At 42.5% G+C, this 21,095-nt stretch overlaps 1 protein-coding gene across 1 annotated transcript in view; it reads right to left on the bottom strand.

The window, feature by feature from the left end:
* The window catches only part of LAMC1 (laminin subunit gamma 1), a 124,481-nt gene that overhangs the window by 10,396 nt on the left and 92,990 nt on the right, over nucleotides 1-21,095 (bottom strand). Inside the window, exons 9-22 of the mRNA XM_026509197.4 lie at nucleotides 20,894-21,016; nucleotides 20,614-20,803; nucleotides 20,193-20,305; nucleotides 17,953-18,174; nucleotides 17,642-17,830; nucleotides 11,841-12,086; nucleotides 11,204-11,357; nucleotides 10,477-10,619; nucleotides 9,337-9,515; nucleotides 8,542-8,698; nucleotides 4,366-4,571; nucleotides 3,853-3,932; nucleotides 2,106-2,243; nucleotides 1,427-1,571 (exon numbers count right to left, since the gene is read on the bottom strand). Coding sequence (XP_026364982.2) covers nucleotides 1,427-1,571; nucleotides 2,106-2,243; nucleotides 3,853-3,932; nucleotides 4,366-4,571; nucleotides 8,542-8,698; nucleotides 9,337-9,515; nucleotides 10,477-10,619; nucleotides 11,204-11,357; nucleotides 11,841-12,086; nucleotides 17,642-17,830; nucleotides 17,953-18,174; nucleotides 20,193-20,305; nucleotides 20,614-20,803; nucleotides 20,894-21,016 — 2,285 coding nt within the window. The remainder of the gene's footprint in view (nucleotides 1-1,426; nucleotides 1,572-2,105; nucleotides 2,244-3,852; nucleotides 3,933-4,365; nucleotides 4,572-8,541; nucleotides 8,699-9,336; nucleotides 9,516-10,476; nucleotides 10,620-11,203; nucleotides 11,358-11,840; nucleotides 12,087-17,641; nucleotides 17,831-17,952; nucleotides 18,175-20,192; nucleotides 20,306-20,613; nucleotides 20,804-20,893; nucleotides 21,017-21,095) is intronic.

Here is a 21,095-nt window from a genome sequence, read left to right on the forward strand (position 1 = left end):
CAAAACAATGAAACTGATGAAAAGGTAGGCTCAGTAACTCTGTAACTTAAACTTAACACTCAGACATATTTTTAAAAGAACACCACAGGTCAAAATTTTACAGACTTTTTTTCCCCCTTAAATTGACGAACACTTTACACACAGGAAACTGCACACACATATATTTCCCTGTGTAACCAACACCCCAATCAAGATACAGAATATTTCCACCCCAGGAAATTCCCTTGTATCTCTTTCCAGTTAGTTTCCACACCTATCTTTTTAACAACGCAGCTGCCACTGGTCTGGTGTTTATCACCGATTAGTTTTGCGTATTCTCAAATAGCAAATATGCAAGATCAGACAGTATGTACATGTCTGAAGAGACCTAACTAAACCCCAATGGTAAAAAAAATCAAGTCAACGCCTCCGACGTGAGAAGTGAAACTTAATAAGCTTCAAATTCAATGTGAAAATAGAGCATTTATACAGGCCTGAAATGAAGATTCATGAGTAGAGACGCAATAAAATCCTACCAATCCCCCAATATTTTAGCTGCCCAACAGCATCCTAATATAGCTCTTTCATTTAAACCACTTTTTTTTATTTCTCTCTTGCTTTCAACCACAGAGTGCCTGGGCATAAGGGTCTGGGTGTACTCTGCCCTAATAAGTACAAATATATAATAATTTGGATTTATATTTAAGACTTAGGAATGATTACTCCTATCACTAAAGTAGTCTTTGCTATTTAATGTTTCTAATCAGGGGGTTCTTGAGCTCAGTAAGTGAACATACCTGAAGCAGAACTCGACATCACCAGTGAGTCAGCCGGAGGACAGAGGAGGTCGGTACCAGTGACAGTTGCAGAGCCGTCAGAACAGCTCTCACCCCAACTGTGAGGGGTGTGTGCGTGTGCGTGCGTGTCTGGGGGGCGAGGGTGCATACTATATGTGTGTGCATGTGTCTGCACATGTGTCTGGGAGGCGAGGGTGCGTACTATGTGTGTGTGTGTCATGTGCGTGTGTGTCTGGGGGGCAAGGGTGTGTACTACATGTGTGTGTGTGCGTACGTGTGTGCATGTGTCTGGGGGTTAGGGTATGTACTGTGTGTGTGTGTGCGTGTCTGGGGGGCAAGGGTGCGTACTCTGTGTGTGTGTGTGCGTGCGCATGCATGCGTGTGTGTGCGTGCGTCTGGGAGGCGAAGGTGCATACTGTGTGCGTGTGCACGTGTGTGTGCATGTGTGTCTGGGGGCAAGGGTGTGTACTACATGTGCGTGCACACGTGTGCGCATGTCTGGGGGGTGAGGGTGCGTACTGTGTGTGTGTGGGCGTGTGTATGCACATGTGTGTGTGTGTGTGTGGGCCTGGGGGGCGAGGCTGCACATGATGGATGGGTGACGGCAGCGGCAGCCAGCACCCTGTGCACACAGCTTGCCCACCCCATACCTCCAGAGCTTCCGAGTCCACGGGCGTCAGCTGGGCAACGCTGGCATAGATCTCCACCGCTTTATCTCCAGCCCTCTTGGCCTCCTCGTGTACCCGGGCAGCTTGCTTCTCCAGGTCCTGTGACATGTTCTTCGCTTGTTCATACCTAAGGAACAGAAGATTTAACGAAAAACTTAGTTGCTTTTGGCATCTTAGTGTTAACCACATTCATTCAGGTTCAAATCACTGCAACAGAATTTCCAAAACTTCAAAGAAAATGTTATTATTTAAAACCAACACAGCTGAAATTTAGATCTCATCTCGTCACTTCTATTTATACCGTATGGTTTACCACATATTACTTATTTGGACACCTTTTAAATATCTGTAGCTCAAGTATATTTTCTCTCCTGACTCTATGATACTTTATCTCTTCTTCTTTGTTCATTTATGCAGAAATGTAAGTATCATGGCCAGTCTTGTTAGCTTTCTCTGCAGTTACAGGAACTGGTAGGCATAAAACCTCGGCGGCCCCACAGCCCCTGCTCTAATTACTGCACCATTTCAAAAGCACAATTAACGAAAGAAGTCTTACTGCATGAACGCATGCTCTGAACCCATCGCATTTCATTTCCCATTGAACTGGTGCTACTTGCAAGAACAACCGAAGGGCCCTAAGCCACTTTTAAATGACACTCACTTTCTATTAAGCTCTTCAATCTCAAGTGCTGTTTGATTTTCTCCTGCCAGTGTTCTCAGAAGCAGATTAAGTGCCTCAGTTGATGTCTCATTAGCTGTCTTCGCCACTCTTACAATATCATCAGCTTCTTGTTTATGGCTGTATTACGTAAAAGAAAAAATACACCATGAAACAGAACTATTTAATAGGAAAAGAAGCAGAATTTGGGTAATGCTTACCTTATTTTATACACACACACACACACACACACACAAATGTGGACAGAGCTCTATAAATATTGAAAAAAATATTATAAATTTAGAATGTCACAATCATTTCAGTGGGGGCTAAGTTTATAATAACATTCTACAATCTAAAAAAATGGTATTTTCCAAGACGGTATTTTCCAAATGACATTTTCCTATAAAGTTTACAGGGGCAAATGTCTATAGTTCTTCAAAAAATTACTTCTAAATAAAATCAATGAAGAATAATTTATCTATAAAACCACATATGCCAACAAGAACTGATCTAGACATAAATACGAACCCCAGACCTAATGTATAATCCTCATGCTGGTTCAGTGACCACATAGTCTGGAAACAGCTTCCAACTATTCAGATTTCTCACACGCAACCTAATTACTGACCAGGAAAAGCAACCCAACACCAAATGGAAAGCAACATGTCAACAGGGAATGCAGCCAAATAATGCAAATTTCAGCTGAGGAACTGCTAAGGTTTTTTTCAGCTCTAAAATTTCATATTACAGTGTCACACTGCAGTATGAGGCCATTCCTTTTCAGTATAAGGTTTCTTTCAAAATTCATGTATGAAAGACACCAGAATTAGTTTGTTTTCAAGACCTAATTTCCCTGGGAGCTTTCCGTATGTTTTCAGCTACCTTCTTTTAATCAGAAAATCCAGCTACGAAACCATGAATGTCCTATGAACTAAATGACACAGCTCACACATTTACATTTACAAAGAATAGAAAGAGAGCACCTGTTAAAGCAAGAAGCCAAAGTAATTGCTCTGAATAATGACGCTAAAATTCTAACGTCGGGCTTACTTACGAACCCCACGCCCATGAGGTCTACTAGCTGTTGTATAATTCATTCAACAAACATTTACTGAGTACTTACTATATCCCAGACATTGTTTTAGGTATTGGAACTTTAGCAGTGAATGAAACACACAAAAACACCTGCCCTCGTGAAGTCTATGTTCTATCAACTAGTTTAACAAATTTTTTCAATTCAATGCTCTCCTACAACTTAAAGTTTTTCCTAAGAAGCTACCTTATACTTAATAATTTAAAAAATCTCAAAAAAAAAGAGGAATTAAATGGTCTGTTTTCTTTGGCTGATTTTCAAAGGTGCTATGGGTTAGTAAACGTTTTCTATTAAAATCTGAGAGTTAAACATTTTTGTTAAAAATTTAAAAAATTAAAAAAATAATTCAACTGAGCTTCTTAGTCATCAACTTAAAGGTTTTGAAGTTAAAAAACTAAAAATGTTATGTTTTCTTTGAGATGTGCAAATATAATTTCCCTCCAAAGCATCATGTTCAAATATTCAAAGTAAATATTCTAATTTCAAAGGAGAGGCAAGAAAAGAGAACACACAGCCGATAACGTTTCAGAAAAGAGCCGACTTCACAAAAGTGGGTCATGTGCAAAGTGTTTGTGAGTAAAGGAGGGGACAGCATGTACACACTGTAAGGAAAGTTGCGGCTTAACCATGAAGACACAGGGATCTGGAGGTTACCGTTCAGCAAGCTTTCGTGCCTCTTCTGCCAGAAGAGTCATGTTGTTTGGGTCCCCTGTAGACTCTGGCTGAGTGATTGACTGAAGAGGAAATAAACAAAGCACTAATCTCAAAGGACAGAATTATTTAAATTTAATAAAGCAAGTGTCAGAACCAAATTTGTATTAGTGTTATTTAGTAAAAAGAATGCCTCATTGATTCAAAGATCTTTCGTTAATATTAGCATCCTTGGCTACAGATTACTATTTCTATTTTCATCAAAGGATAAAGGAAGTTTAAAATGACTAGTGCCGTAGAAGGAACAAAGCTAGAGGAAGGACCCAGATGTCCTTTGGTCTTTATCCAGTTTGTGATAACTGTTTAATGACACCTTTAAGCAACGTGGCTTTCTTGCTCCATGTTTAGAGACAAAAAGACACAAAGAGTCAATTTAGCTGAGGCATTCCGTGGACAGTAAGAGACTTGCTACAAATTACCAGGGGACTCCAGCCTCAGACCTTCCCAATCACTCACCACGTTGGCAACAGCAATCTTTGCTTTCTCAAGTTCTCGGGTCGCGATTTCAATCAACTGCTCTGTGCTTTCCACCCTGGCACGTGCTTGCTCAGCCAAGTTTCCAGTCTCTTCAATGGTATTGCGGATATTCTGTAAACGGCTAATTTGGCTGGATAAGGTGTTATTCACTCTCTGGAGGCGGTCCATCAAATTCTGGTCTACATCTGCAATGGCATTACAGAAGAAAGTCCATAAATGATCTGAAGGGGAGGGGGTACATATCTCACATGAAATCCAAGGCACAACTTTATTCTTCCAAACACAGATCTTTCTGATAAGCTTTCCTTAAGCCCATCGGCAGAACTGGTCAGTCCCTAGTGTGCCCAGTAGGACCTCCCCTGTTCCATTTATCACACTGGCTCTAACTGTGTGCCCGTCTGTCCCACTGGACTACGAGCTTCTCTTTCTTACTCATCACCATATGCCCAGTCTTACACAGTGACCGGCATAGAGGAGACACCCAAGAAATGTCTGAGGAAGGAAAGCTTTGATGTTCCAGCACATGCCAGATTTAATCATAAAAATACAATGTTATTGAAAGCACTATCAGCCCTGACAGCTGGACATTTTTCTAAACTAGGAAAAAATGAGGTTCAAAACAGATGTTGAAGTATGGCAAATTAAATTCATTTTGTATTTTAAACTAAATATAAGACTAAATACAGACTCTTGCTGCCCCCTCCCACCCCCTGGCAGAGCCAGGTAATTTCTTTTATACTGAGTTTTGCTTTTGAAGAGTTCTTCAAATTGTTCTTTACTGATTATGCCCATTCAACTTAAATCTCATACCTGGGTCTTAATAAATAAAAAGATAAATATACACCCATGTAAATATAATTCTGTCATCATTAAAATTCTCACATGTCATGAGGGTATATTAATATTCAAGAACCATTAAGTCCTATTCAAAATTGATCAGTTCGTATTTCAGCAAAATGCTCAGAGTTGGTGTCTAAATTTTCCAAGGAACGTGAAAAAGATGAGAGGTCAAAATTAAGATCAATAAAGATGAATATAGGTTTGGAAAATAACATCTTGTAAGCAGGGCCACCAAATACACGTGCAAAGTTGGTACAGTGTGAAACTCGACTTAAGTATACACAGGACCCTGCTTGAATGATTAGACAATTCTTTTATAATCTAAAGATTTTTAAGAAAATAACAAAAGACCAAAAAAAAGTTGAAATTGTAGAAAATCATTTAGACTCAGGAAGCATAACCAGCCACTGAAGTTATAAAAGCCCCTTTCCTGTAGACCTTCAGGAATGTAACAGATACCAATCTCTCTGGCCAGCTCTTTAGAGAAACATCAGGAACTGAAAAGAGAATAGATAATCTAACTGGTAGGATCACTTCAAATGCCTTCAAATTGCAAAACCTAATTGCACCATATAATCTCCTTTTAAAGCTGCAGAATAAACACAAGGTTAAACTACAAATAAATATTCAGGGATAGTTTGAAAGCATAAATCATTGTGGAGATATTCTTACTCTTGGCTAGTTTGAACCCAAGTAAGAAAGGTCAGCCAGGAACGCCACGAATCAAGTCTTAGTGGGAGTAGACTTTAACCCTAGCCTCACTATGGTGGCTCCCCGAGCTATGAGAAGCAGCAGCCCATTATGTTTCTGCCTTTCAAGTGGCTCAAGGGGAGGTATGACATCCATGGCTTTTGTTAAAGCTTCTGTCCAACAGAATCACCTGCTTGGGTAGAGGAAAGCAGGTGGTCATTATGGCCAGAGGAAGCCAGACGTAGCCGGGGCCACACCGAGACCTGGAACAGTGCTGGCTGACCTCCCTTTCTGGCCTCTTGACTATTCCCATGTGCTCATGGTGTGGCCACCACAGCTGCGTGCCAGACCCCAGCTCTCGGGGGAACTGAGCAGCACTTAAAGATAACCCCACATTCGATTCTTCAATGTTTATGGCAGGACAGACATGAATTTGTTGTTACAAGAGATACATTTATGGAAAACTGTGTGTCAAAAGTTTCTGCCAATAAATGAACATTCTAAAAAAAAACCCGACACTCGTGTTTATACAGAACAGGAAACATTTAAATTCTTCTTAATCTATGTTTAACACTTAAAATGTAACAACAACACAAAAGACAAACACACAACTAAAGTTAACATAAACTATTGACCGCTCACTTTATTTTTCAATTTCTAAAAATTTACCTTATAAACCAATTTCTGGACTCTCATATAAAAATTAAACAAAGTGGCTAAAACCAGATGCATCTCATTACTTCCTTATTTACTTCAATAATTTAATAAAATCAAAATTATATATATATATATATCAACAATAAGATATCTACAATAAGGATATCTACAATAAGAAATAAGTAATATATTTAATTTTTGTTGACCTATACCCTGACAGGAAGACCTCTCTAGCTTCAAATGGCTAGATTCATAAACTCAATAAAGAGGTCAGTCATTGTGGTCCCAAGTGTCCTGAAGTTAATGAACGATTACTGTGAGTATCTGTGAACACCTGTATCTCACTGATGGAAAGCCCCTAAACAAAAGGGACCTCAGCCAGATGGTGAGAACTTCGATAGAAGGAGCACAGTCTTATTTCTCTTTTCATCATCGGTATTTAGCACAATGCCTGGTATACTATAGGCACTCAGTAAGTGTAGAAAAAGATATGTCCACATTTAGAAAAAAAGCTTAATTCAGAGCAAGTAATAAAAATGTTAAAGTGATTTTAGGGGTGCCTGGGTGGCTCCATCGGTTGAGTGTCTGACTCGATTTTGGCTCAGGTCATGATCTAGGGACTATGAGATGGAGCCCCTTGTCAGGCTCCGCACTCAGCGAGGACTCTGCTGGAGATTCTCTCTCTCCCCTCCTCTGCCCCTCCCCCTGCTCACTCGCTCTTGCTCTCTCTCAAATAATTAAACCTTTTTTTAAAAAGTGATTTAAAAAGCAAGTAAATAATTTAAAATAACATTTTCTTACTTTCAAAGTTTTACAAACTCAGGTTCCTTTAAAGTTAATAAAGTATTTTAAAATAAGCTGTTTTCGGGGCGCCTGGGTGGCACAGCGGTTAAGCGTCTGCCTTCGGCTCAGGGCGTGATCCCGGCGTTATGGGTTCGAGCCCCACATCAGGCTCTTCTGCTATGAGCCTGCTTCTTCCTCTCCCACTCCCCCTGCTTGTGTTCCCTCTCTCGCTGGCTGTCTCTCTCTCTGTCGAATAAATAAATAAAATCTTTAAAAAAAAATTAAAAAAAATAAAATAAGCTGTTCTCTAAATCTTAAGCCAGCTCCTCCTCTGCTTATCATCAGTCTCATCGGATAATGCTCAGAGGAGCAACGTGATTGCAAAGGACATTAAATATGCACATAATATAAAATATACACTTTTACATGATGTGACTAGCACATCTGTTCACTTATTAAATAGGATATTTCATAAGTAGAGACTAATTTCTAATCTTTCATAAATACCAGGTATCACATATTTAGTATCTAGCTGTTTAGTCAACACTTGAAGACTACAATTTTTCCTTATGAGGGTCCTTTCTAAAGGAAATACAGCAGTGTGTAAAATAAATTCTCACTCACTAGACTGACAGAAAAATCCAAGTTCAAATTTTCTCCTTAAAATAATGCGCACCCAAAATGCATACCTTTCATGATTTTTAAAAACTGTTTTAAAACACTCTGTAATGGAACAGATTTATAGAACACTTGGAATTTGAGTATTTAATAGTTTCTTTTTTTTTTTTTTATTTATGTGACAGAGAGACAGCCAGCGAGAGAGGGAACACAGCAGGGGGAGTGGGAGAGGAAGAAGCAGGCTCACAGTGGAGGAGCCCGATGTGGGACTCGATCCCGGCACGCCGGGATCACGCCCTGAGCCGAAGGCAGACGCTTTAACGACTGCGCTACCCAGGCGCCCCGAGTATTTAATAGTTTCTGTGTGTTGGGAGAATTACTTTTGTTTGCTGTATCTTAAAACCAGTTCTTGTATTTTAACATATTGCTTAAAAAAATTCAGATTCTACAAGTAGTTTAAAAATTGAGGAAGAATTTTATAAAGTCATACTAAATAACCTTGAACTAGGAGGCGTGTCTAAAGACTAGGCCACCCGGCCGAAGTTACCCGCTGTTTAACATGCATACCTTTGACATCCTGGGCCTCTCGAAGGAGGTCCATAACTTCTCTCTCTGCTTCCTTTAGTCTGTCCTCAAAGGCTTGATCTGTCACCACCTCTTCCCCAGTTCCAAGGTTTGCTATGAGGTTCTCTAATTCCTGGAGTTTCACTCGATGATCAGCAACCTGAACGTAATGAAGGAAGAAAAGGGAAAGGCAGCGTGCACAAATATCCCTGAAGAACTCAGCTCTACTTCCCGCAGGAATGACCATCAAAGGAGCGCTCACTCTATCAAACATGCAGGTCTAGACACTGCATGTATCTCTACTTTTAAACAGATAACATGGGTAGTTTTTCTTTATTTCTCTGGCTTCAAAAGAAAAACTATCAAGCCCATTCCTTTGACATTAAACACTACATGTTGAAGATTCTCCACTTCTGACCTCTCCCTTGCATTTTAGATTGCTTTCCTGATAGCTCCACTCAGCTCTCTGATGGCTATCTCAACTCAACATTCAAAACTGTACTCTTGATTTTCTTCTCTTAAATCTGTCCGCCTGAGTCATCTCCATTTTAATAAACAATGCCTCCTGCTACCTTAACCAAAAAACCCAAGATGCACCCTTGGTGACTCTTTCCCTCTCCTTGCCCCCTCTAATGCCCTGCCCCCCAAACACACATCCTTATTTAATTCAATCCAGGCTTGCCCTTTTGCCCCACTCCTAACCATCATTTGTCCTCTAGAGCTCAGTGCACAGGAAGTACTCAATGTCTACTGAATGAATGAATGAATGAATGAGCGAATGCCCTCTTGACAGCTTACCTTATCCTTTACCAGCCGGTAACATGCTGGACACTCCTGGCAGCCAGGCCAAGACCGATTGTAGAAATAGTTCTCTTCACACTGGTCACAGCGATTTCCCACAAAACCCTGTTTACATTCACAGCGACCATCATCTTTGCACTGGAGTGAGAGAGATCCCTCAGAATGACAGTCACAGGCTGCAGAATAAAGTAAAAAGAGTCTATGATAGAGAAAGGAAGAAGAGTGCATTGTCTTTTAACTCAGATTAATACCAATAAGCGGATGGTACTCTCATTATACATGGATTTTTTTTTTTTTTTGGAAAACCAGGCCAAATTTTGAGAATCTGAATGGTTACATCTGCTCAGTAGAGAAAACAAAAAAATTTAAAGCAAAAGTGAGTTTCAAAGAACAATGTGCATCATCCCTCAGAGGGGACACATTTCATGTTACTTAGTAGTTATAGAAATTAGTCTATTAAACTAATCAGTGCCCTTTTATGCACTTCAAGAATTCTTCTCTACCTTCATCCCTCTGCTTTTAATATTTCTCTCACTAAGGAACTAGAAAACCCAAATGCTAATACACATTTTACATTATTTTATAGTTTGTTTACCCACTTTGTTCTCTAAACCGGGTCAATGATTTATGCTACATTCCACAGGAGAAATGAAGGAATTCAAAAAGCAAAACACCCAACTGTTCTGAGGTCTAATTCCAGGCCAGTGTTTACGCCAAGGAGAAGCAGATGTGTAAATGTAACCGAACCAAAAGGGCCCCAAGGGGGGGAAGCAACTGCAGCCGGTGAGCCAACCAACAAGCAAGTTGTGAGCAGAGTCTCTCACTGTCTCATTATCTGCTCTGAGAATGTGATCAGTAAAAACGTTTCATTAAGCACAGTGGGAAAGCCTGGTAATCAAAGGGAGACCTTCCTTGGAAAGACAGAAGACTGGAAAAAGAATCAGAAACACGATACATGAAGACGTAAATCAGGTGGCTGCAAAGGAGCTAGAGAAGCTCTCAATCCCCAGTTTTAGAAAAGGAGACTATTCACCGACTAAAGCGTCTGTGACGACTTAGGTACAGCCCCGACTGTCCAAGTCTGTGGTTCTAACTGGAATAGGAAAGATGCAGAGTTCTATGCTCCCAACTCCTTACGTTTGCAGCCTTCGGGTCCAAACCCAAAGTGGTTGACCTCACAGCGCTCACAGTGCTGGCCCGTGACGCCAGGCTGGCACTCACACTGGCCAGTGCGGATGTCACACTGTCCACTGGTAGAACCCAACGCATGGCAGTCGCACCTGAAAATGAACACGTGACATGTCTCCGGTAAGAAACACAGACTCTAAGCAAACCTTTCCCCCGACCCCCGTATTAGAAAACAGAATCTAAAGGGCTATTAAAACAAAATGCTAAGGGTTATTAAGCACCTGAGGTTCAAGTAATTTTCAGGAGTTCTACTCAGAACCTCTTTCTCTAACCTCACCCCCAAACACGGTTATTCCACTCCTGAAACCACTACAAAGGGGCTCTCCAACCTGGCACCACCTCGGTGCTGACCTGGAGCTTTGAAAATAGAAATTCCCAGGCTGCAAGCCCCCGAGGATCTGACTTGGAGCGTCTCACAAAGCACCTCACAATGCGCCGTGTTTGAAGGTTGCTCGGGTGACTCTGACGCAGCTAGAGCAGCTCCATTCCGCTCCCCTCCCCCAGCAGCCTCAGCACCACGGTCCAGTACTGCCTCTAAGCGTGCTTTGCCTGAATGAGGCACTCAAATAACTCCAAAACAAAATCAAGGTTACCATGACAGGTAACCCATAAAATCCATCTCTCACCAAAACAAAAAAGCACAGATTACCGCCAGCAATGGCACCTGGCGTCTCACCTCTCACAGCCCTGCCCACTCTGCAGGTTGTAGAATCCGGGGTCACAGGCTCCACAGTCCCGGCCGGTCACGTGGGACAGACATTCGCACTGCCCGGTCACAGGGTTACAGCCGCTCTGCTGCTTCGCGGTTCCGTAGGGACTGCATGCACAGGCTAGGGTGGGGACATGGAGACAGCGAGAGATGCGAATCACCTGAGAGAAGTACTAACATATAAACCATACACACAGATTCCTCAGACTTAAGTTGATCCGTGCCATAGCCACTAGTGTCTTGTGGCTTCCGAGTGCTTGCAACGTGGCTGGTCTCAAGATGTGCTGTGAATGTGAAACACACACTGGATTTTGAAGGCTTGGTATGGAAAACACAGAACACAGATCTCAAGAATTTTTAACTGATTACTCACTGATAATATGGTAGATGTATTAGGGTAAATACATTATTAAAATCAATTTCACCTATTTATCTTTATTTTAATGTGTCTTTGAGAAAAATTACACAAGTGGTTCATACTACGTGTCTACGGAACAGTGCTGAGTTAGACCAAACATCTGTAAATATTTAAAGAGAGACCACACGATGAATTCTCAGGATAATGAGTACAACTGTGACAGAACCTGGCCAATGGCTGGATTACCTTTGCATTTGTCTGCTGGATTGGGAGCCAGGGGATTTCCAAAAAATCCGTCTTTGCATCGGTCACAGTAGAAGCCAGCAGTGTTATAGATGCATTTCAGGCATTCTCCTGTCAAGCGATTGCAATTTCCAACCGCGTTGGGGTCGATGTTGTCATTGCATTGACAAAGGCGGCAAAGCCTCACAGGGCCGTTTTTACCCAGAGGGTCTCCAAAGTAGCCATCGTCACAGAGCTCACACCTTTTACCTGCACAGGAGACAATATGATGTTATGAAGGGAAGGCCTCACACATTCCTGGTGCTACCGGACACAACAGTCTGGTTACAAAGTGTCTAGGGGAACCATCACATGTGAGGCAACATGCCACAGCGGCACCAGCCCAGGACAGCAGAGGACCTGGGCTGCAGTCCTGGCACTGTGCCAGAGCAGCGGAGGGACTCTGGGCACATCTCCATTTTGTCATTAGAAAGAGAGCACCTGTTGTGCCTACTGCACTTCAATTGTCCTGAGGATTAACTGACATCATGCATTAAAAGCACTTTGTAAATGAGTCGGGCTCAGGGTTTATTAACCTCCCCGGTCCCAGGGGATGGCACATTCATATGTTTGTTTTGGTTTACGATATTTAAAAAGATGAAGTGCCACTCAATGCCGTAAGTTTCCTATACAACAGAGTAAGCAGGACAATGTTCCTAGAAAAGAAAAGGCATGTGCTAATCCTTATTTGAGCTCTGTCAACTAGGACAGAGTCAGAGAGCATCTTCGAAGAGAACTTAGAGACTGTCATTTGTCTCCAGCTTGTATTATAGCTAAGGGACCAGAGAGGTTAAATAACTTGTCCACAACCAAACAGAATCCAGGACTCTTTCCACATTCTCACTGCTCCTCCTCTTTCTTTTTCCGCTTTCCCATCATTATTAGCTCAAGTTGGAATCCTGACATCTTTGTAGCTTATAGGGGCTTAATTAGCCTAAGCCTTCTGGAGAAATAAAGGTTTGCTCATTTACTCATTTAATGAACATTTGCTGAGCATCTGTTATACATCGGCACTGTTCCAGGCTGTCAGGATGATGGAGTGAACGAGGTAGACAAGAACTCCACTCTCATGAAGCTCACGCTATAGTTGGGGCAGACCAATCCACAGACATATAAAAAGAAAAGATTATTGCGGTTGGGATAAGTATAAATATTAAAACAGAGCAACATGATAGAGTGGCAGGTAAGGGCTACTTCAGATTGGGTATTTAGAGAAAACTCTGTAAAAAGGAGGTATCTGGGATGACAATGGAAAGACAGGGGGAAAAAGCCATGATAATATCCAAGGGAATGTTTCAGAAAAACAAGATGAACTTATGGAAGTAGGAAGAGCCAATCACGTAGGTCACAGCAAAAAAATCTGGTTTAAATTAAAGTGAAATAAGGTGATATTAGAAGGTTTTTAAAGTGATATGCTTGATTCACATTTTTTTTAAAGATATTATTTATTTATCTGAGAGAGAGAGAACGAGTGGGGGGCAGAGGCAGAAGCAGATTCCCTGCTGAGTGCAGAACCTTGACACAGGGCTTCATCCCAGAACCCCAAGATCATGACCTGAAACAAAGTCAGATGCTTAACTGACTGAGCCACCCAGGTGCCCCTAATTTACATTTTAAAAGGATTATCCTGGCTGCTGTGTGAGAATGGACTGCAGGGAGACCAATCAGGAAGCTATTCTAGGTGAGAGACCACAGTGGTGTGGACCAGGGTGGTGGCAGTGGAGGCAGTGAAAAGCAGTGAGATGTGAGATGGAGTCCATCACACAGCCTGGCTGACTGCTTCCAGGAAATGAAAGAAAGAAGAATAAAGGACTAGCCTAGGATTTTAGCTTGAGCAACTAGGTGGATGGTAGTATTTTCACTGAGATGAACAAGACTGGGGAAGGACAGGATTGGGGTTGGAGAAAAAGAGAAGATATCAAAGATTTAGCTTGCATTTACTTAAATTTGAGATGCCTTTAGCCATCTGACTCAAGAACACAGCAGAAAATAATACAAACACATTCAAATTAGCAAGACCTGAAGAGAGTTAATAAGGATACTATCTATACGAGTGTGGGCAGGGTGTGAGCAATCCTGGGGGACAGTGCAGCACCGGGGTAGTGACTGTGGGCTCTATCACCTGGGCCTCAGGGGCTGGGTGGAGGGAGCAGTTAACCGGAACCTCACATGAGAAAGGGCTGTTTGCAGAAAGCTAGCTGTCAGGAGCTGAGAACCTTGATGAAGGTCACCAAGCCACAAGGACCCCTCAGAGAGGGGGCCTTGGACTAAATACTCTGCCCCACCCTCTTTCCTCTCTCTGATCTCCTATAGGTGCCTCCTGCTGCCTGAACACAAATGGAGGGCCCATGTGATATAGTCCTGTTGGGGTGGAGAGAAATGAAGAAAGGATGTGAAGACGCAAATGGAAGCTTCCAGCCCACCAGCCAAGTGGAGATGGCAAGTAGGTAGCCGGCGCTTGGGAGAGAGCGTGGTTGCAGCCCAGGATGCAGATCTTTCAGTAGGCACGGAAAGGCTGTTGAAGCTAGAAGACGAGATTTGTTCACCTGAGGGAAGAATACAGATAAAGTTGACATGGAAGTCTCAGGCTGGAGAATCAGAAGTGATGAAAGGAGCCTCAAGAGAAGAAGGAAGGAAGGAGACCCAAGAGAGGGCAGTGTCCCCAAAGTCGAGAGGAGAAACGTCTGGGGCGGAGTGAGCAGCCACCAGTGTTCTGCGTTGCTGAGAGACCAGGTCAGAGGAGGGCTGAAAACTGACCCCTGCATTTGGCAAATGGAGACCACTGGTGAGGTGAACAGAATCTGCGGCTGGGGGCAGGCCGGAAGAGGAAGAAACAGGATGCTACGGGCCCTTCACAGTTACCAGCCCCTCATCCAAGATCCTTCTCCAAACCAGGATTAGGACAGCATGTCCTTTTCATCAGATCATTTGGCCATTCTAGATATGATCTATATTTAAAATGCCTTGAAGCCTGTTTTGAATAAAATAATTTTTTTTTTTTAAATCTGGTAGAAAACCTAAAACAGAGCTGCATGGGAGCCCATGGAAAGCTTTCAGGCCAAAATATCTTCTGGCAACAACAGCTAACCTATCCTTTTGTCTCAGAGTCCTTGGTAGGTTCAAGTCCTGAACGTACTATTTACGTGACTTTGGGCAAGTTAGGTACATTTTTTTGCCTTAGCTTTACTTACATCCCCTCCCCACCCCAGGGGAGGTGTTGTTCGTTCTCCTCTAGCCCTCTTATATGTATTCCTTTACCTGAACTAACCACACTGTCTTACAATTATCTGTGTTTCCCTCTGTACTTTTAGCCCCTGAAGAGTAGGGACCATTCCTTATTCGTCTTTGCATTCCCAAAGTCAGGTACTCAAATAAATGGATGAAAAAAAGAGTATCATCATCATCATTATTAATTTACCTCACAAGATCATTTTAAAGATCAAATGTGAAGCATACCACGTGTGAAGAGCTCAGAGACTATAGGCAGTTATTCCTGTTCTTCAGTAGTCTTCTAAATGAGGAACGTCTATTCGTTATCCAAAAAATATTTGCGTTCATTCAACAAGCATACATGTCAGGTGTTATTCTGGGTGTTAGGAATACAAAAGTCAATAGAACAGACAAAAGTCCCTACTGTCATGGAGCTTAACAGGGGCTAGGAGGGGGAAGATGGACAATAAACAAATGAATAAACAGAAAAATATCAAGTGGTTAAAAGTGCTATGAAAACAAGAAAGCAGGATATAGGACTAACGAGTGATGGCATCATCTTTCACAGGGTCTACGCTGTTTTTCACGGGACCTCTACCCCCTAGTTAACATCTGCAAGCACACAGCTCACTCCCTTCAAGTCAGGTGATACCTAACAAAACAAATATATCTCATGAGTCTTGTGTGAGAGACATCTGGCTACAGACTAACAAGTTTACAACATCCTGCAAGATGTACAGTACCCTCCATCTCTCCATTATGTATCCCAAGTGGTCTCAACTCACCACTTGTATTATTCAGCACAGCCGCGAGGACATCTCCAATGCTCAACCTAGTCTTATGCTTGCAGTCTACCCGATGGAACAACAGAATGAGCAAAGGGATCGCTCATCAAAACATCCTATTAAGTACGCCTAAGAGTAGGTTCTGCAAGGGGGATGCTTGCTATATGTGATGGCAGCAGAGTGAAAAAGGGTCCTAAAAACCTGAGGTAGTAGTGTGGGGTTGGGTTCACTGAGGAAAGCCGTCCTGGGGAAGGGAGGTTTCAAACCAACTCCACGGTAAAGAGAGGAGTTGAACAAGAAAAGTGATGTTTGGGTGGAACAAGGTGGGGTAAAGCGTTCTAAAAAAAAAAAGCACACTGTACATAATAGGACAGAGTCTGGCTGATCCAGTGGATGACAAGAAGCCCAACATGGCTGCCGCAGAGACCACAAGGGCAACGGTGGGTGGTGGCGAACGAGGTAGGAGAAATCCATCTGGGAGCCTCTGTTGGGCCATTGTTTTAAAACACACATACACAAAGAAAAGAGTAAAAAATCTGAAAGTCTACACTAGTTTCTACTTCTTACTTCCTCAACTACTTTAAACAAATGATTGAATCTCTCTGTGTTGCAATGACCTTGTGCTTAGTATGGGGTCATGGAGTAGTAAAGGGAAGATGGGGTATTTTGATGTTCCCCAAGGATTAAAGAGTGTTTTGATGATGTACAAGAGATACAAATTATTAGCTTAGCTAAGTGGGTTTTTTTGTCTCACTTATTTCCAAGCAGCAATATCTTTTTTTTTTTTTTTAAGATTTTATTTATTTATTTGACAGAGAGAGAGAGAGACAGCCAGCGAGATAGGGAACACAAGCAGGGGGAGTGGGAGAGGAAGAAGCAGGCTCCCAGCGGAGGAGCCTGATGTGGGGCTCAATCCCAGAATGCCGGGATCATGCCCTGAGCTGAAGGCAGACGCTTAATGACTGAGCCACCCAGGCGCCCCCCAAGCAGCAATAGCTTTTGAAGAAAAAATTTGTAATGGAGTCGAGTGTTACATCAGAAGCCTAGCCAGAACCCCTTCATTACATGGAGGCTGAAGTCAATGGAAAGAGAAATGGTCATCAGTGAGCCTTGGTCTCCTTAGTCAGCACAATAGGTCCTTAAGTAGCTAGGAAAGATCTAGTTTCATGTTCTTATCAAAAAGAAAGAAACTCAGAGAATGGGAACAGACGTCTATCCAAAGCTATAAAAATATTTTTTCCCAACTAAATGTGTTGGGCTCTGATGCACTGAAAGGACTACTGAAAGAAAGAATAGAAAGAATTTCAAGAATTTAAAAATTGCTACTTTATATCAAGAATCCCAGGACAGCCCCACAAACTAAAACTCAAGTGTTGGTTCTCGTCTTAGGTGGGAGAGCATATGGAGGTGGTAATGAGCTCCTCCAGTGACCAGCCATGCAGCTTGGACACGTAACTTCTTATCTCTGTGCCTCAGTGTTCCTGGCTGTGGTATGGGGATAACGGCAGAACCTACCTCATGGGGCTGTGAGGATTACTGAGGCAGAAGGCATACAGTGCTTAGAAAAGTATGTGGCCGTAAACACGTAGCTATTGTTTGTATCTGATATGCAGTCTATGAATCCATAATCAATCTCTTTCATACAAAACTTTTGCCTGCTCAGGCAACAGTCATCACTGAGCCAAACAATCTGCAAACCCCCACCGCTCTGCTTCCTGAGGTATTTCTGTAGGATGGAACCCGGAGAGCAGACGGGCAGCACAAACTCACCGGTGGTGCCGGTAGGACAGCTGGTGCACACCACCTCCTGCGTCTTTGGAACGACGGCGCAGCTCGAGCCCCCGGGGCACGGGCAGGGCTGGCAGTCGGACGAGCTGCCCGAGGTGGAATCGCCATAGTACCCATCGCCGCACCTCTCACAGTGGGGGCCGGCTGTGTTGTCTCTGCAGTCACACACACCTGTTTGGAGAGTGGGTATGAGAAAAAAGGCAAGTGTGCCAGCAAACAGGACCAGGAGCACTTTCCTGCCCGTCCGCTGGGGAGGATTTAGGTCTAGCAGCCACCCAAGATCATGGTCTCACCTGTCTCGGGGTCACAGGTCTCACTGTGCCCATTGCAGGTACAAAGCACACACGGGCTGTACGGCCCGAGACTCGGAGTTTCTCTTCTGTAACCCGAGAGGCACATCTCACAAAACTGCCCTCCGTATCCCACAGGACAGGTGCAGGACTCCACCCAAGTGGCAGGCACCCCGGGCCCCGGGCGAGCACTTGTTAGGGTGACATCATCCAGATATCCGGCACCTGTGTATGGTATGGATAAGAGAGTCACTGAACTGGCTTCTGTACTCCAAAAGCTTACAGAAAGTTAATAAAGCCAAAGAGTAATCAGACTCGAAAGTCCAGAGACAATCAGCTATTAGCTTAACTCATCTATTGGAGGAGATTTACTAGAAAACAGCGTTCACGACAGTCATGGGGTACGTGGTGCTAAGGATCGGGAAGGGCAGGGTAGCAAACACATGGTTAAACACACACAACCTGATGTGTGGGATTTGACAGTTGTCTCATTCACCAAGGTGAAAAAGGAAAAGCACTGGACAATACTCTGGGCCAAGAGGAGATCAGAGCAAGAATGGAGGGGACAAGGAGACTTTAAGTCTGTAGCAATTAAGCAGTGTTTTTGTTCTTCTGCCACGGAAGCAGGCCCTGACTGTAGAGTTCAGGGATAAGAAAGCAGGGAAAGCACCCGCCAACAAGCACCACTCAATTATACTTTTTTGCCCTGCACAAAATAGGAAAAACTGGTAAGTTTTAATACCCAGGGCTACTTTGGCAAATATGCAATTATTCCAAAGCCAGTATGCCATCTATCACAATGCTTCCCTGCTTCCAGAAGAAAATAAAAACAGAGGAAGCCATATATTGGCTTAGACCAGTGGATCATCCAACCCATCAGGGCACGTGATGGCCTCAGCAGGAACATTCCACCAAGTGGCAGTCCTTAATTCCATATTTTCCCATGTTATGAAATATCACCTGCCTTTTATAGAATTCTTAGAAATCGACAACCTCAGGTTGAAGGACACCTCTTTTATGCCTGCTCTGAACCTAGTTGGTTTTAATATATTTATGGATTTTGTCAACAGATCATGAGCTACACCCATTGGCTAATATGCTTCCAATTCTAACCATTCTTAAGTCTCCCATCCTAAAAAGTATCCCTGCCCTTCCCTAAAAAGTTCCTCTAATCTTGTCCCTGCTCTTGAATTATAATCCATCTCTTTTCCTTCCCTTACAGCCAAACTTCTTAAAACAATAAGCTTTACTTTACTTCATCACCTTCAAATTACTTGTCAAAGCCCTGCAACATAACTTCAGTTTCAACACTTCTTTAAAAAAAAAAAAAAAATCACCAATGATTCCTTAGTCCCCTGATCCAAAATCCAATGGCACCATCTTTATAAACCCATTATTTCTCCTCCTTAAAATTCTTTCTTTTCCCCCTTGAGTCTCCATGCATGGCCCTTAGATAACTCTGTTTCTGGGGTTGCACTTTTTTTTGTCTTTTGTCTTATTTCTGAGTTTAAAAATTATACTTTTGTCTTATTTCTGAGTTTAAAAATTATTGCCCATAGGGGATCAATTTTAGATTCCAGAGCTCCAGTCCTAACTTATCCCAGACCATTATTTCTAACAACTTATGAGATATTTTCATCTGGATATTCACGTAGGCATCTCAAAAACCAACACATCCAAGCTGCTAGATACCACTCACAACACCACACCACCAGCCCGACTCTACCCGAACAGCTTGAGCTTTCTACAGAAAAAGGTCCGTGTTAAAAAGAAAAAAAAAAAAAATTATAGGAAAAGAATTTTTAAGGCGTACTGAAAACAGCTTTGTTTATCTAAATTATAATGAACCTTCACTCAGGAATTCATAATTTTTCATAATTTAGCCAATAGTTTAAAGGGCTTGATAATTACATAGCAATAAATAAAAAGAAATAAGGTTAAGCATGTGAGCCAGCAGAATTACATGTAAGATTCTTAGACTATATTTAGATATAAAGTCCCCTCATTAGGCTTAGTCATTATAAAACAATGCCATTTATTAATGCTAGCAAATTTTCTCTAGGTCCTTGAAAGTGGTTAAACAAATGCATTATTTTTATACATAATTCACATATAATGAGATAATTCATTCCACTTCTTTAAGATCAGTGCTACCGCAGTGGGACTTTAGAGATAAACTTTTGCATTACTGTTGATCCTTTTACCTAATCATCTTAATGTTCTTAAATTATACCATAACTTACTTCTCTCACTATACGTCCCACGGATTTTGATAGAGGTCAAATTGTTTAGGAGCTTCTGAAATTCGAAAGGGGTAAGAGGAGGCCTCCAAGGGTAATCTGTGGCTTCATGGAGCCTAGGGAGAAAGAAAGGGCCACGTTAACCTCTATAAGGACAATTCTGGGTGCTGAGAAAGCATTTCTTATGCATTTATGCCGCCAAAAATGCAATGCTCTGACAATCTAACCAAGTCAGAAATGGGTCTGTTGGTTTGACAGTACAACTGGAAAGGGTACAGTAAATAAAGGGAAGGCTTCCTTTTCCAAAGTCACCTTCATAACCAAGACGTTTTTCTTCAACAGCTTGAGGACTGATAAGCTTAGGTAAAGAAACCACTTTTATAATTCTGGTTCAAGTCAGATTTTACAAAGAAGACCTTCTTACCTGAAGACATACTTCACAGTGGTCTCACTCGGATAGGAATTGCCCTGAGCGATCAAGGGCACAGACACTCTCAGGCCAGCTCCCTCGAGCACTAGGTCTTCTGCGGAGAGGCGAGTGTCTCGCCTGTCCACGCGAAAGGAGAAGGAGAGGTTCTGACCATAACTCAACACCTGCTTGCCCAAGAACTTCGCTGGAAAGCAGACACAGTGGTGTGTGAGAACGTGAGAATGAGAGTAAACAGGAGCTCTTTCACTCCAGACTGAGGCCAAGCCTTACTTACCGGGGGCAATGAAGTACCTAGGAAAGTAGCTATCTGAGATGACGGTGATATCCTGCCTCGCAGAGGACCACTCAAGTGACGCTTCAGAGCCATCCCTTTGTTCCACACGCCACCCGTCTTCATCTGCAAGCACAGAATGAAAACACAAGTGCCATCACACTGTGAACATCCTGAATCCAGGTCCTCTATACACCACGAAAAT

The sequence above is a fragment of the Ursus arctos genome, unplaced genomic scaffold (assembly GCF_023065955.2).
Source record: "Ursus arctos isolate Adak ecotype North America unplaced genomic scaffold, UrsArc2.0 scaffold_2, whole genome shotgun sequence".
Taxonomy (NCBI): domain Eukaryota; kingdom Metazoa; phylum Chordata; class Mammalia; order Carnivora; family Ursidae; genus Ursus; species Ursus arctos.